The sequence below is a fragment of the Triticum dicoccoides genome, chromosome 2B, assembly GCF_002162155.2.
Source record: "Triticum dicoccoides isolate Atlit2015 ecotype Zavitan chromosome 2B, WEW_v2.0, whole genome shotgun sequence".
NCBI classification, from domain to species: Eukaryota; Viridiplantae; Streptophyta; class Magnoliopsida; order Poales; family Poaceae; genus Triticum; species Triticum dicoccoides.
In genome coordinates, this window is record NC_041383.1 from 176,638,544 (window position 1) to 176,655,699 (window position 17,156).

The following is a 17,156-nucleotide window of genomic DNA, read 5'->3' on the forward strand; positions in this document are numbered from 1 at the left end:
AGAGACGTCCGGCTTTAAATTAATAAAGCCCACAAACTTAGGCAGAGTAGCACAACCACCGAACAGAACAGCATAAACTAACACGACATATAAGAGGACAGGCCGCTAAAAGAGCGCACAGTTGCGTTACAAGGCGGAGAACGGCCCAAAAGCAGCGAGCACGCATGCTCGGAAGGTACTAAGACCAAAAAAAAAAGGGTTGCCCATCCCTATGCGGCATCCAGTTGAGCAGGCGACGAAGCTCGAGCCTCGGAGTAGACGGCATGTAGACGACAGAATTAGTATATATACTACCTAAACATTGTTATATACTACGTACTACACGTACATACTCTTGGTTTCAACATATATTACATACAACATACAAAACGCAAACGGTGGTAACTATCACTACTTGTAGGAAACATTTGTCATATATATATATATATATATATATATATATATATATATATATATATAGGAATAAGAATTTTTTGTTCGAGGCAAACAGACGTATAACACCTCGCAAAAAAAATACACATATAAGAAGTGAATTTTATTTTCGGGAAAAAGAGAGCCAGAGGGTCAAACAAACATAAGGGAAGGTCAAACTCAAACCAGCCCAAGCCCACCCAGAGACATCAACTGTACACCCTTGCCACACATACTGCCAAGCCCAAACAAATGGAATCCTAGGAGAAGCATCATGGCAGGCCACGTGTACTTGACCTGGCCCGGCGGCCGCGGCCGCCCCTTCCCCTCCTTCGGTTCGTATCCTCCCCAGTTCGTCTCCACTTCCCGCCCGCCCGAGCCGAGCACCAATCACCAATGGGAGGAGCGTGACCTGCTTCGCTTTGCTAGCGGGCGCGACGGGGACGAGGGTTTCTAGAAGGTTCCGCCCCACGGCCACAAGGTGAACCTGCTGCTCAACCTCTCATCATAGCCTAGCAAGTTTTTGAACTTTGTCGTGCGTTTCGGGACTGATTTTCAGCCGGGTTTTCGGGATCCTTTTGGGCGCCAGTAACCCACAGCACTCGCCGTCCAATCAAGCCGCTTTTCCTCGGGTTTCTTTTTGGGATTTTTTCTTCCGGGATCGACAGGGGAGATCGGGACAGAGCCCGCAGGAGATGCGATCGATTTCTCTACTTATTTTTGTACTTGTTTTTCTAGATCCTGATCCGCCAGTTCGTCCGGCGCCGCTGTAGATTTTGATATCACTGCTATCCCGCTTAATAAACTAGTACTCTACTGTGTATGCCATTTCTTGTCCATTTCTGCCGCATTTTATTTTTGTTTTTTCGAATTTATTTATTTTTCCCCCTTTGCGATTTTGAATTTCATCATCGGATTCCCGTGCGCGCACTGCCAATCACGAGCTCGCAACCGCCGCCCGCTTGGCCGCATGCAGGCAGGCTTCCCGAGAAATTTAAGGCGATTCTTTTTCTCTGGCCTCGGTGGGAGCCCTAATTTCAGTTTCGGTTTTAAATTTCAGTTTTTGTTTTCCCCGGAACCCTCGCCGCCTCCCCCCAAATCTCGCCGCGGCTCTCGGCCGGTGCTCTGTGCGAGCGAGCGATGGACTTCGACTTCGACTGCGCCGCCGCCTCGCCCGGCGGCCAGTGGATGGGCGAGACGGCGTCGCGGCGCCGGCAGCGCCGCCTCTCGTCCTCGTCGCTGAGGGCGTACCTCACCCCGGCCTTCGACGCCGTCGCCGCCGGCGGCAAGGGGGGCATCTCCCCTTCCTCGTATTCGTCGGGCGGGCTGGAGCTCGGGTTCGACGCGTCCCTCCTCCGCCTCCGCCGCACCTGCTTCTCCGCCAACGCGGAGCTGGACAGCCGCCGCCTCCTCTACTCGCCGCAGTCGCCGCCGCAGCAGCAGCAGCAGGCGCGGCCGCGGCCGGTGTACGCGATGGCGGACCATGAGGCGGCCTACCTCTACGCGCCGAAACGTCAGGTGATTAAGCTGCTCTCCAGATCTGACTCTCAGTGTCACTATGGTCTTGCATTGCTGTCCGATGAAGTATTGAACCGATGCCTGGAGTAGTGGTCAATGCCTTTAGCCCTTGGTTCTACTAGCTTGGTTAATATTGTGCATATCCCAATGCTCTTGATCTCTATAATGCCATTGTTACATGATTTCAATACTTCATCTGGTTAATCACAGAGAGAAAGACCACGGGTGTGGTGATGCATTGCAATGCAGGACTCTGGATTGTGTTCTTAGGGGAAAATGTTTCCATATATTTACTCAATTAGTTGTAGTTTCTTCTTTTAGATAAGGGAAAACTCCCTGGGCCTCTGCATCCTAAGATGCACACAGCCTAATTAGCTATCGTGTCAGACTGTCATACTACATACACCCACAATACGAGTGCATGACTTATTATTTCTGACAGTGAAGGTTGTCTGAGGTTGTACTCCCTCCGTCCGGAAATACTTGTCGCGGAAATGCATAAAAATGGATGTATCTAGAACCAAAATACATCTAGATACATCCATTTCTCCGACAAGTATTTCCGGATGGAGGGAGTACAAAACAGGAAACTAATTACACCAAGCCATCCATTTTTCATTTGGGATGGTGTCATCTATGTTTCCTAACACCACATATCAGACTATCTGTGGACTATGGTCAATAGTACAGTCCATTAGTTTACTATAAGTATGTGGCAGTTTATGTTGTAGTCTTTACTGATTTAATGCCACGATATTTGATAATGCATATGATCTACTAAGGTACTACCTACTGCAAATCCTATGAACTCGCAATACAAGTGCATGACTTAGTTCTGACAGTAAAGTTAGTCTGAGAATGTACAAAACATGAAACAAATTAAACCAAGTCATCCAATTTTCATTTGAGGATAGTGCTATCTATGTTCCATGTCCTAACACAACTTATCAGACTGTATTTAGACTCTGGCCATAGTACAGTCCATTAGTTTACTGCGGCAGTTCAGTTGTGGTCTTTATTAATTTGATGTCGTGATATTTGATGATGCATTTGAGCTACTAGTTACTTTGTCATACTGCATGCTAGTTCAAATTCTGCTTCAGTAGTTCAGTTGTAGCTTCGGTGCATAATTGCTTGTTCCCTACCTCTTTCTTGTTGCTAGGAGAGGATAATTTCTGATTGATCAGATAGGCATTACTCATTTGATCATGGGCTTTTTGTTTGCTCTTCTATCTGGAACAGAGAGAAATCGTTACTATATTGATCTGGTTCATTGCCAAATAGTTTTTCCTCATTTCCTTAGCTAGCCACTCTTGCTAGCCAGAGAAGAAACAATTTCTCATGTTTCAGATAAACATAAATTGATTAGCCCTTAAATGTTGTTGAAATCAAGTCGGTCCACCAGACTGCAGCATATCGACATTGTTTTAGATCCAGTTCCTTTGTCAAGCTTTAGCACAAATTTTATATGCCTTTACCTTGAACACAACATATGTGCCTGATTTTGGATCTTGTTCCATCGTTAAGCTCCAGATAAGTGGATAATTGTGTTTCTGGTACAGTTGCAATTTTTAGATTGGTATATTTCTTTCTAGCTCAACAGCAGGATCTCCAGTTTCAGGATTTAAACACATTCACATAAGCAGAGACATTTTTATCTTTTTGCAGGACGAGGGGTATGCGAGCAACCGATTCTCATTACCTGCTACTCCCTCCGTCCCAAAATAAGTGTCTTGAGCTTAGTACAAATTTGTACTAGAGCTAGTACAAAGTTAAGACACTTATTTTGGGACGGAGGGAGTATATATTATCTCCATTTACTCATAACTTGCTATTCTATGCTATTCTTCTCTTCATCGTATAGCTGAAATTGTTAGCATGTTCATGCAGCCTCCTTGTAAACCAACACAACCATAAGATGGTTTACTAGTATCATCATTCTATTAAGCTAGTTTGGTGACTAGCCTAATATATTTCTCTTTTTAACAGTCCTTTATCATCAGAAAGTATAGTGTGCCATATGCAGTAACATCTGTTTTGTCTCGTTTCATGTTGCATAGGCTGGCGGGCTCACTGGCGCTCCAGGTTTCCCCGAACTCAAGCAGACATTTTCCAACTTCCGATCACCAGATGGTGCCGTCATCCCAGGAAACATGCCGGACCTTCTGTCGACACCGAAACCCGGTTCAACGACACCTTCAAGGCAGGCGATGTCTGCAGCAGCACAGCCAACAGAGGAGGAAGAAGACCTGATAGCCGAGGCCCTCTACGGGCACAGCGGCCGCCGCCGGCTGCCCATCTTCAGGGAAATCTGCCCGGAATGAGCGACGCCGGTCCTCCCCGACATGGATGAAATGGATTGCATTGCCTTGTATATTCCGTGTACCCCTCCTGTGTCCATACCATAGGCTTTTGAGATGAGATGTTATGTTACTCCTGAAGGAAGAAGACTGTTTCCTAGTCTCATAGTGGAAAATCTCTCTCCACTCTAGGTGAGAAAATCATGTTATGGTCGACTTGAGCCGGCAACTGACCCATTTGCATGCCGGTTGTTATCAAGTTAAGAAACTTCATATGCATTGGACAAGTCATGTTGCTATTGTGCTGCAGGAGGTTTTTTTTTTCATTGATGGAACTGCTATTTCTGTTATCACTTCGACTCTGAAGTCTCGTCGACATGGCTGCAGAGTGCTGTCAATGCAACTTGTCGCAACCAAAATGCATTCCTTTGACGTCTCATATTCACAAGCAAGGCACAGACAAAGGCAGAATCGAAGGATACGCATACACATTTCACAGCACGTTACAACATCTTTTCTTCTCGCAATAGTAGAAAGCTACAGGTACATACAGTGAAGCAGGAGAGCGGTGTGGACGGGGATACAGCTCGCAGGCAAAATTTTGGCGCTTGCGTCGACCTGCATGCGGATCACAGGTCTCCATCGGCGCGTGGCGCGGACGGCGACGGCGACGGCGAGGAGACCTTCCTCCGCACCTTCTCCGTGGTCCTCCCGATGGTCTCCTCGGCGGCCCTCGCGGCGGACACCGCCGTGTGCTCCACGGCCTCCTTGCCCATCGCCAGGCTCTGCCTGGCCGCCTTCTTCATCGACCCCGGGCTCCTCAGATCACACCTTCATCAGCCGCCACGCAAAAACAAGTAACCAACACGCCATGAGATGAGGACACGCGTGCTTGGGCCCGTGCACGGAGAAAGAAGTGAACACGACATGTACCTTGGCTCGAGCGGGCGGAGCCTGAGACACGCCAGCTTGGCCCACGCCCGGAGCGCGTCCAGCCAGCCCTCGTGCCCGGCGACGCCGATGGCGAGCTCCACCGGCTCAGGGGGCTTCCCATCCGCAGCCGCCGGCGCCGGCGGCGACACAAGGAAGACAGCGACCGAGGCCGCGAGGAGCAGCGACGCGAGAACGACGATGGCGGTCGCCGTGCTGCTTGTCCCCGCCGGCGACGCGAGCCCGTTGTTCTGGCCCTTTCCGCACATTTTTTTGCGGCTGGTGGTGGTGGCGGAGAGAAATGATCGGGAGGAAGGAGGGCTCGGCGGCGCTCCTGGATTGGCTCGGACGGTCGGACCGTACGTGGTGGTGTTGGGTGGGAGTTTTGATCGGTTGGGCGGACACGTGAGGCAACACGTACGTGCGGCGGTGGGAGAGGACAGGTCGCCGAGCGAGGCTGCCGACTCCGGGGACACCTGTCGCGGCACGTACACGCAGCTGCTTTGGTAAAACAAATGAACCGGGCCGTACCATGTCATTTCTTTTAGGAAACATCTAACTTTATTTAAGCAAAGTCTGGAACCTCGTCCGCTAAAACAGAAATGATACAGTCCGGAGCCGAATGTCTCCAGACAACAGAAACACCGTCACCTGCAGCTACCTTCGCCAGCGCATGAGCGGCCCGGTTTGCAGTTCTCCTGCGCCAGGTGATCTTGCAACCCAGCCACCCTTGCATCAGGGATTTGATATCTTCGACGATGGGCCCCGCGACAGACAGGTTTCGGGCAGGCGAGTTGATCATGCTGACCGCTTCGCTGCAATCCATCTCCACATGGACTCGTTGGAAGCCAAGTTCACGCCCGAACTCCAGAGCCTTTCTACAGGCCATCAGCTCAATGATCTCCGGCTTTAGGATGTTGGGGAAGTTCTGCGTCAGGGCACCCCGGAAAGCACCCTCATGATCTTTGGCCACCACCCTGCCCCCGCCATTTCTTGAGGCCATGTTCGGTTAATCCCCTTGCCACAGGGATTGAAGGGTATTGGAGAGGTTTGAGAAGGATTTTGACTTGCAAAGGATTTAATCCCCTTCAATCCCTTTCAAACCTCTTCAAATCCTCCCAAACCGAACAAGGCCTGAAGCAAGAGACACCGCACCATCCACATTTAGCTTGATCCATCCCGCATCCGGCGACTGCCATTTCTCAGGCGGTGGTTTGACGACAACTCGCGCTTTCTTCTCCACGGCTTCCGTCCACTCGTCCATGAATGTCGACACAGAGCCAACAACATCCAATGGGTTTTTGATGCGCACCCCGTCCCGGGCTTCGTTTCTCGCGAGCTAGAGACCGTAGAGGCCCTGCAAAAGCATCTCCTTTGCCTCATCCCGTGCCTCCCCCATCCAGTTCCACAACCATCTGCCAAGATCATGGTTGGAAGCAATGCCGTCAGGTGGACTAGGGGCTTGAATGCTCCTTCGCTCAGCCAGCGCAGTCCAAAATTGCCGCGAGTGGGGACAACTCCAGAAGCGATGGAGCAGCGTTTCCTCCCGTCCGCACACCGTACAGAAGACACCCGGCTTGATTCTTCTACGCAGTAGTTCAGACCCAGTGGCCAAACCGTTGCGCATAATCCTCCATGAGTGTATCTTAACCTTGTTCGGCACATGAGCCCCCCACATGGCCAGCCAATTCCTATGGGTATTGACAGAAGACGAAGAACCCTGCCGGCCCGAGGAGGTCTTCCTCAAGTTCATTGCAACATGATATGCCGATAGGACCGAATAGACCCCATCCTTGGTGTAGTTCCAAGCAAGGTAATCATCTACCCCTTGTCCTCCAACCGGAATTTGCTTGATATTAGCCGCATCATCAGGAGTAAACATCTCGTCCACCTTGGCGTCATTCCATGTATTACCATCCTCTGTGAGCAGGTCAGCCATGCGAGTCGTTCCGTGCATGAAGCTCTGGCCCAGTGGCTGTAGGCTGCTCCTGCGTGGAATCCAGTTATCATGGTGAATATTCACCTTTGCACCATCACCAATCCGCTACACTGCACCTTCCCGCAGCAAGTTTCGGCCATGGAGAATGCTCCGAAAGGTGAAGGATCCATTCGCAGGACAAGTGGCGTTCATGATCGTTGAGTCCTTGAAGTATCTGGCACGCAAAACCATAGCACAAAGGGACTCCGGAACCTGCAAGATCCTCCAGGCCTGCTTGCCGAGAAGAGCTTGGTTGAAAGCTTCATAGTTTCTGAACCCCATGCCGCCCTCACGCTTAGACAAGCACATCTTGTCCCATGCCACCCACTGCACCTTTTTATCACCATGAGCTGAATTCCACCAGAAGTTAGAAGAAATCGAAGTCAGGTTCCGGCACTTTTTCTTGGATAGTTGAAAACAACTCAACGTAGGTGTCGCTTGCAACCCGGATTTAGCAAGCACCTCCCTTGCTGCCTTAGAGAGGCCTTGTCCTTTCCACCCTAGCACCTTGCCCTTGGAGCTCTCTTCTACATACTTAAAGGTGCCATCTTTAGATCTGCCCATCGTCATCGGTAGACCAAGGTACTTCTCACATAGGGCTTCGGATTCAATGCCAATCACACCCTTTAGCACACTTTTGCTCTCATCAGAGCAGCCCTTCCCAAAGAAGATAGAAGGTTTCTGGAGGTTTACTTGCTGCCCAGACACTTGCTCATAAGCCTGGAGGATATTCCTGAGAGCCACCAAGTTGCCTTGAGATCCCTCCAGGAAAATGATGCTATCATCCGCGAAGAGGAGATGGGTCACATGGGGGCCAGTGCTCCCAAAAGAAACCCCGCTGATCCTCTCCTCCCGCTACACTCTCTTCAAAAGGGCAGAGAAACCTTCAACGCAAAGAAGGAACAAGTAAGGCGAGAGCGGGTCACCTTGCCTGAGGCCCCTAGAGGGAAGAAATAGCTCGGACAAGCCTCCATTTAGCTTAACAGAGAATCTGGCCGTCCGTACACACCTCATAATCATGTCAACCCAATCCTGCGCAAAGCCAAGACGCCCCATGCCTTGTTCCAAAAACGCCCACTCAACCCGGTCGTAAGCTTTCATCATATCCAGTTTGACCGCACATAGAGGTTTCTTGCTTTTACGCTTGCGGATCGCATGCACACACTCGTAGGCAACCAACACATTATTAGTTATGAGTCGACTTGGAACAAAGGCACTTTGTTCCTCAGAGATCATTACAAGGATAATCACCTTCAACGTATTAGCAAGCACCTTAGCCGCCACCTTGTACAGAACGTTGGAGAGGCTGATGGGCTGAAACTGGGTTAGGATCTCTAGGGACTTCACCTTGGGGATCATAACCAGGACAATGTCATTAAAGGAATCCGACATAGCTCCACCATCTAGGAAATATCGAACAGCCGCACAAACGTCAGCCTTTAGGAGAGACCAGTGTCTCTGGTAAAACAAAGCAGGCAGGCCGTCCGGCCCAGGAGCATTCGTAGCTCCCATCTGAAATAGAGCCTTTTCAATCTCGTCATCAGAGAACTCCTTAATGAGATCATCATTCATTTCGGTGGTGACAATCACATCCATGAGATCAAGGATCCTTGCCCCCCCCCCTCCGAGCCCTCCGCCGCAAAGAGGTTGGCATAGAAGGATGCAGCCATAGCCCTCATTTCCGCATCGGAGGTACATCTACTCCCATCTTCACAGCGCAGGCCTCACACCGTATTTTTCCTTTTCCTATGACTGGCTCGGTTCTGGAAATATCTCGTGTTTTGATCACCCTCTTTCAGCCAACCAACATGCGACCTTTGCTTGTACATTATTTCTTTCCCACTCGTATAGCTCGCGCAGCTGGCCTTCTAAGTCTTGGACCTCCAGCGAGACGCCGGACACAAGCGCGCGCTGCCTGGCATGCTCGAGATCAAGCTTCAACTTCTTGATTTGGCGCCTCACCGAACCGAAAACTGTTCGGCTCCATTATGTTGGGGAACATAGTAATTTCAAAAATTTCCTACGCACATGCAAGATCATGGTGATGCATAGCAACGAGAGGGGAGAGTGTTGTCCACGTACCCTCGTAGACCGTAAGCGGAAGCGTTATGACAACGCGGTTGATGTAGTCGTACGTCTTCACGATCCGACCGATCCAAGCACCGAACGTACGGCACCTCCGAGTTCTGCACACGTTCAGCTCGATGACGATCCCCGGACTCCGATCCAGCAGGGTGTCGGGGATGAGTTCCGTCAGCACGACGGCGTGGTGACGATGATGATGTTCTACCGATGCAGGGCTTCGCCTAAGCACCGCAACGATATGACCGAGGTGGAATATAGTGAAGGGGGGCACCGCACACGGCTAAGGAACGATCCGTAGATCAACTTGTGTGTCTATGGGGTGCCCCCTGCCCCCGTATATAAAGGAGTGGAGGAGGGAGGGCCGGCCCTGTCTATGGCGCGCCCTAGGGGAGTCCTACTCCCACCGGGAGTAGGATTCCCCCTTTCCTAGTCCATCTAGGAGTCCTTCCAAGTAGTAGGAGTAGGAGACAAGGAAGGGGAAGAGAGAAGGCAAGGAAGGAGGGGGTGCGGCCCCTCCCCCTAGTCCAATTCGGATTAGGCCATGGGGGGGCGCGCGGCCTGCCCTAGGCAGCCCCTCTCTCTTTCCCGTATGGCCCAATAAGGCCCAATACTTCTCCCCGGCGAATTCCCGTAACTCTCCGGTACTCCGATAAATACCCGAATCACTCGGAACCTTTCCCAACTCCGAATATAGTCGTCCAATATATCGATCTTTACGTCTCGACCATTTCGAGACTCCTCGTCATGTCCCCGATCTCATCCGGGACTCCGAACTCCTTCGGTACATCAAAACTCATAAACTCATAATATAACTGTCATCGAAACCTTAAGCGTGCGGACCCTACGGGTTCGAGAACTATGTAGACATGACCTAGAACTATTCTTGGTCAATAAACAATAGAGGAACCTGGATGCCCATATTAGCTCCTACATATTCTACGAAGATCTTTATCGGTCAAACTGCATAACAACATACTTTGTTCCCTTTGTCATCGGTATGTTACTTGCCCGAGATTCGATCGTCGGTATCCAATACCTAGTTCAATCTCGTTGCCGGCAAGTCTCTTTACTCGTTACGTAATGCATCATTCCGTAACTAACTCATTAGCTACATTGCTTGCAAGGCTTATAGTGATGTGCATTACCGAGAGGGCCCAGAGATACCTCTCCGATAATCGGAGTGACAAAACCTAATCTCGAAATACGCCAACCCAACATGTACCTTTGGAGACACCTGTAGTACTCCTTTATAATCACCCAGTTACGTTGTGACGTTTGGTAGCACCCAAAGTGTTCCTCCGGTAAACGGGAGTTGCATAATCTCATAGTTACAGGAACATGTATAAGTCATGAAGAAAGCAATAACAACATACTAAACGATCAAGTGCTAGGCTAACGGAATGGGTCATGTCAATCACATCATTCTCCTAATGATGTGATCCCGTTAATCAAATGACAACTCTTTTGTCCATGGCTAGGAAACATAACCATCTTTGATAAACGAGCTAGTCAAGTAGAGGCATACTAGTGACACTATGTTTGTCTATGTATTCACACATGTATTATGTTTCCGGTTAATACAATTCTAGCATGAATAATAAACATTTATCATGAAATAAGGAAATAAATAATAACTTTATTATTGCCTCCAGGGCATATTTCCTTCAGTCTCCCACTTGCACTAGAGTCAATAATGTAGTTCACATCACCATGTGATTTAACATCAATATTCATATCTGTATATGATTAACACCCATAGTTCACATCTTCATGTGACCAACACTCAAAGGGTTTACTAGAGTCACTAATCTAGTTCACATCGCTATGTGATTAACACCCAAAGAGTACTAAGGTGTGATCATGTTTTGCTCGTGAGAGAATCTTAGTCAACGGGTCTGTCATATTCAGAGCTGTATGTATTTTGCAAATATTCTATGTCTACAATGCTCTGCACGGAGCTACTCTAGCTAATTGCTCCCACTTTCAATATGTATCCAGATTGAGACTTAGAGTCATCTGGATCAGTGTAAAAGCTTGCACCGATGTAACTCTTTACGATGGGCTCTTTTATCACCTCCATAATCGAGAAATATTTCCTTAGTCCTCACTAAGGATATTCTTGACCAATGTCCAGTGATCTACTCCTAGATCACTATTGTACTCCCTTGCAAAATTCAGAGCAAGGTATACAATAGGTCTGGTACATAGCATAGCATACTTTATAGAACCTATGACTGAGGCATAGGGAATGACTTTTCATTCTCTTTCTATTTTCTGCCATGGTTGGGTCTTGAGTCTTACTCAACTTCATACCTTTGCATCATAGGCAAGATCTCCTTCTTTGACTGTTCCATTTTGAACTACTTCAAAATCTTGTCAAGGTATGTACTCATTGAAAATCTTATCAAGCGTCTTGATCTATCTCAATAGATCTTGATGCTCAATATGTAAGTAGCTTTACTGAAGTCTTTCTTTTGAAAGAACTTCTTTCAAACACTCCTTTATGCTTTGCAGAATATTTCTACATTATTTCCGATCAATAATATGTCATTCACATATACTTATCAGAAATGTTGTAGTGCTCCCACTCACTTTCTTGTAAATACAGGCTTCACCGTAAGTCTGTACAAAACTATATGCTTTGATCAACTTATCAAAGCGTATATTCCAACTCTGAGGTGCTTGCACCAGTCCTAGATGGATCGCTGGAGCTTGCACATTTTGTTAGCACCTTTAGGATTGACAAAACCTTCTGGTTGCATCATATACAACTCTTCTTTAAGAAAATCATTAAGGAATGCAGTTTTGACATCCATTTGCCAGATTTCATAAAGTGTGGCAATTGCTAACATGATTCGGACAGACTTAACCATCGATACGAGTGAGAAAATCTCATTGTATTCAACATCTTGAACTTGTCGAAAAACCTTTTTGCGACAAGTCGAGCTTTGTAGATAGTAACACTACTATCAACGTCCGTCTTGCTCTTGAAGATCCATTTATTTATGGTTTGCCGATCATCGGTCAAGTCCACCAAAGTCCACACTTTGTTCTCATACATGGATCCTATCTCAGATTTCATGGCCTCCAGCCATTTTGCGGAATCTGGGCTCATCATCGCTTCCTCGTAGTTCGTAGGTTTATCATGGTCTAGTAGCATGACTTTCAGAACAGGATTACCGTACCACTCTGGTGCGGATCTTACTCTGGAAGACCTACGAGGTTTGGTAGCAACTTGATCTGAAGTTTCATGATCATCATCATTAACTTCCTCAGTAATTGGTGTAGGAATCACTGGAACTGATTTCTGTGATGAACTACTTTCCAATAAGGGAGAAGGTACAATTACCTCATCAAGTTCTACTTTCCTCCCACTCACTTCTTTCGAGAGAAACTCCTTCTCTAGAAAGGATCCATTTTAGCAACGAATATCTTGTCTTCAGATCTGTGATAGAAGGTGTACCCAACAGTTTCCTTTGGGTATTCTATGAAGACGCACTTCTCCAATTTGGGCTTGAGCTTATCAGGATGAAACTTTTTCACATAAGCATCACAGCCCCAAACTTTAAGAAACGACAACTTGGGTTTCTTGCTAAACCACAATTCATATGGTGTCGTCTCAATGGATTTTAGATGGTGCCCTTTTAACGTGAATGCAGCTGTCTCTAATGTATAACCCCAAAACAATAGTGGTAAATCAGTAAGAGACATCATAGATCGCACCATATCCAATAAAGTGCGGTTACGACGTTCAGACACACCATAATGTTGTGGTGTTCCAGGTGGCGTGAGCTGTGAAACTATTCCACATTGTTTTAATTAAAGACCAAACTCGTAACTCAAATATTCGTCTCTGCGATCAGATCGCAGAAACTTTATTTTCTTGTTACGATGATTTTTCCACTTCACTCTGAAATTATTTGAACCTTTCAACTATTCCAGACTTATGTTTCATCAAGTAGATATACCCATATCTGCTCAAATCATCTTGTGAAGGTCAGAAAATAATGATACTTGCCACGAGCATCAACACTCATTGGATCGCATACATTGGTATGTATTATTTCCAATAAGTCAGTAGCTTGTTCCATTGTTCCGGAGAATGGAGTTTTAGTCATCTTGCCCAAAAGGCACGGTTTGCAAGCATCAAATGATTCATAACCAAGTGATTCCGAAAATCCATCTTTATGGAGTTTTTTCATGCGCTTTACACCGATATGACCCAAACGGCAGTGCCACAAATAAGTTGCACTATCATTATTAACTTTGCATCTTTTGGCATCAATATTATGAATATGTGTATCACTACGATCGAGATCCAACAAACTATTTTCATTGGGTGTATGACCATTAAAGGTTTTATTCATGTAAACAGAACAACAATTATTCTCTGACTTTAAATGAATAACCGTATTGCAATAAACATGATCAAATCATATTCATGCTCAACTCAAACGCTAAATAACATTTATCTAGGTTTAACACTTATCCCGAAAGTTTAGGGAGTGTGCGATGATGATCATATCAATCTTGGAACTACTTCCAACACTCATCGTCACTTCCCCTTCAACTAGTCTGTTTATTCTGTAACTCCTGTTTCGAGTTACTAATCTTAGCAACCGAACAAGTATCAAATACTCAGGGGCTACTATAAACACCAGTAAGGCACACATCAATAACCTGTATATCAAATATACCTTTGTTCACTTTGCCATCCTTCTTATCCACCAAATATTCGGGGCATTTCTGCTTCCAGTGACCATTTCCTTTGCAGTGTAAGCACTCAGTTTCAGGATTTGGTCCAACTTTGGTTTTCTTCATGGGAGTGACAACTTGTTTGCCATTCTACTTGAAGTTTCCCTTTCCTTCCTTTGCCCTTTTCTTGAAACTAGTGGTCTTGTCAATCATCAATACTTGATGCTCTTTCTTGATTTCTACCTTCGTCGATTTTAACATCATGAAGAGCTCGGGAATCGTTTTCGTCATCCCTTGCATACTATAGTTCATCACGAAGTTCTAGTAACTTAGTGATGGTGACTAGAGAATTCTGTCAATCACTATCTTATCTGGAAGATTAACTCCCACTTGATTCAAGCGATTGAAGTATCCAGACAATCTGAGCACATGCTCACTAGTTGAGCGATTCTCCTTCATCTTTTAGCTATAGAACTTGTTGGAGACTTCATATCTCTCAACTCGGGTATTTGCTTGAAATATTAACTTCAATATCTGGAACATCTTATATGGTCCATGACGTTCAAAACATCTTTGAAGTCCCGATTCTAAGCCGTTAAGCATGGTGCACTAAACTATCAAGTAGTCATCATATTGAGCTAGCCAAACGTTCATAACGTCTGCATCTGCTCCTACAATAGGTCTGTCACCTAGCCATGCATTAAGGACATAATTCTTCTATGCAGCAATGAGGATAAACCTCGGATCACGGATCCAATCCGCATCTTTGCTACTAACATCTTTCAACACAATTTTCTCTAGGAACATATCAAAATAAACATATGAAAGCAACAACGCAAGCTATTGATCTACAACATAATTTGCAAAATACTGCCAGGACTAAGTTCATGATAAATTTAAGTTCAATTAATCATATTACTTAAGAACTCCCACTTAGACAGACATCTCTCTAGTCATCTAAGTGATCACGTGATCCAAATCAACTAAACCATGTCCGATCATCACGTGAGATGGAGTAGTTTCAATGGTGAACATCACTATGTTGATCATATCTACTATATGATTCACGCTCGACCTTTCGGTCTCCGTGTTCCGAGGCCATATCTGTATATGCTAGGCTCGTCAAGTTTAACCTGAGTATTCCGCGTGTGCAACTGTTTTGCACCCATTGTATTTGAACGTAGAGCCTATCACACCCGATCATCACGTGGTGTCTCAGCACGAAGAACTTTCGCAACGGTGCATACTCAGGGAGAACACTTCTTGATAATTAGTGAGAGATCATTTGAAAATGCTATCGTCAAACAAAACAGAATAAGATGTATAACAGATAAACATCATATGCAATCAAAATATGTGACATGATATGGCCATGATCATCTTGCGCCTTTGATCTCCATCTTCAAAGTACTGTCATGATCTCTATCGTCACCGGCACAACACCATGATCTTCATCATCTTGATCTATATCAATGTGTCGTCACATGATCGTCTCGCCAACTATTGCTCTTGCAACTATTGCTATCGCATAGCGATAAAGTAAAGCAATTATTTGGCACTTGCATCTTATGCAACAAACAGACAACCATAGAGCTTCTGCCAGTTGCCAATAACTTCAAAAAAACATGATCATCTCATACAACAACTTATATCTCATCACGTCTTGACATATCACATCACAACATGCCCTGCAAAAACAAGTTAGACGTCCTCTACTTTGTTGTTGCAAGTTTTACGTGGCTGCTACGGGCTGAGCAAGAACCGTTCTTACCTACGCATCAAAACCACAACGATAGTTCGTCAAGTTAGTGCTGTTTTAACCTTCGCAAGGACCGGGCATAGCCACACTTGGTTCAACTAAAGTTGGAGAAATAGACACCCGCTAGTCACCTGTGTGCAAAGCATGGCGGTAAAACCAGTCTCGCGTAAGCGTACGCGTAATGTCGGTCCGGGCCGCTTCATCCAACAATACCGCTGAACCAAAGTATGACATGCTGGTAAGCAGTATGACTTGTATCACCCACAACTCACTTGTGTTCTACTCGTGCATATAACATCAACGCATAAAACCTAGGCTCGGATGCCACTGTTGGGGAACGTAGTAATTTCAAAAATTTCCTACGCACACGCAAGATCATGGTGATGCATAGCAACGACAGGGGAGAGTGTTGTCCACGTACCCTCGTAGACCGTAAGCGGAAGCATTATGACAACGCGGTTGATGTAGTCGTACGTCTTCACGATCCGACCGATCCAAGCACCGAACGCACGGCACCTCCGAGTTCTGCACACGTTCAGCTCGATGACGATCCCCGGACTCCGATCCAGCAGGGTGTCGGGGATGAGTTCCGTCAGCACGACAGCGTGGTGACGATGATGATGTTCTACCGACGCAGGGCTTCGCCTAAGCACCGCAACGATATGACCGAGGTGGAATATAGTGGAGGGGGGCACCGCACACGGCTAAGGAACGATCCGTAGATCAACTTGTGTGTCTATGGGGTGCCCCCTGCCCCCGTATATAAAGGAGTGGAGGAGGGAGGGCCGGCCCTCTCTATGGCGCGCCCTTTCCTAGTCCAACTAGGAGTCCTTCCAAGTAGTAGGAGTAGGAGACAAGGAAGGGGAAGAGAGAAGGGAAGGAAGGAGGGGGTGCGGCCCCTACCCTAGTCCAATTCGGACTAGGCCATGGGGGGGCGCGCGGCCTGCCCTAGGCAGCCCCTCTCTCTTTCCCGTATGGCCCAATAAGGCCCAATACTTCTCCCCGGCGAATTCCCGTAACTCTCCGGTACTCCGATAAATACCCGAATCACTCGGAACCTTTCCCAACTCCGAATATAGTCGTCCAATATATCAATCTTTCCGTCTCGACCATTTCGAGACTCCTCGTCATGTCCCCGATCTCATCCAGGACTCCGAACTCCTTCGGTGCATCAAAACTCATAAACTCATAATATAACTGTCATCGAAACCTTAAGCGTGCGGACCCTACGGGTTCGAGAACTATGTAGACATGACCTAGAACTATTCTTGGTCAATAACCAATAGCGGAACCTGGATGCCCATATTGGCTCCTACGTATTCTACGAAGATCTTTATCGGTCAAACCGCATAACAACATACTTTGTTCCCTTTGTCATCGGTATGTTACTTGCCCAAGATTCGATCGTCAGTATCCAATACCTAGTTCAATCTCGTTGCCGACAAGTCTCTTTACTCGTTACGTAATGCATCATTCCGTA

At 46.8% G+C, this 17,156-nt stretch overlaps 2 protein-coding genes and 1 pseudogene across 2 annotated transcripts; 2 read left to right on the forward strand and 1 right to left on the reverse strand.

The window, feature by feature from the left end:
- The window catches only part of LOC119360750, a 122,143-nt pseudogene extending 120,959 nt beyond the window's left edge, over nt 1-1,184 (forward strand).
- LOC119362896 lies at nt 731-4,532 on the forward strand. Its single transcript, XM_037628168.1, has 3 exons — nt 731-892; nt 1,472-1,929; nt 3,990-4,532. Exons 2-3 carry the CDS (start codon nt 1,552-1,554, stop codon nt 4,251-4,253), a joined length of 642 nt encoding a protein of 213 aa, XP_037484065.1. The 5' UTR covers nt 731-892; nt 1,472-1,551; the 3' UTR covers nt 4,254-4,532.
- Nucleotides 4,533-4,651: 119 nt separating this feature from the next.
- LOC119362897 lies at nt 4,652-5,525 on the reverse strand. Its single transcript, XM_037628169.1, has 2 exons — nt 5,163-5,525; nt 4,652-5,060 (listed from the first exon to the last, which is right to left on the reverse strand). The coding sequence occupies exons 1-2, from the start codon at nt 5,426-5,428 to the stop codon at nt 4,859-4,861; spliced, it is 468 nt and encodes a 155-aa protein (XP_037484066.1). The 5' UTR covers nt 5,429-5,525; the 3' UTR covers nt 4,652-4,858.
- Nucleotides 5,526-17,156: the final 11,631 nt, after the last annotated feature.

What these genes read in the sequence shown, in the direction of transcription:
- LOC119362896 (XM_037628168.1), top strand. Translation starts at nt 1,552, where the DNA reads ATGGACTTCGACTTCGACTGCGCCGCCGCCTCGCCCGGCGGCCAGTGG. An exon ending in TCTACGCGCCGAAACGTCAG is followed by an intron (nt 1,930 to 3,989) that starts GTGATTAAGCTG and finishes CATGTTGCATAG; the next exon opens with GCTGGCGGGCTCACTGGCGC.
- LOC119362897 (XM_037628169.1), bottom strand. Translation starts at nt 5,428, where the DNA reads ATGTGCGGAAAGGGCCAGAACAACGGGCTCGCGTCGCCGGCGGGGACA. An exon ending in CTCCGCCCGCTCGAGCCAAG is followed by an intron (nt 5,061 to 5,162) that starts GTACATGTCGTG and finishes CGGCTGATGAAG; the next exon opens with GTGTGATCTGAGGAGCCCGG.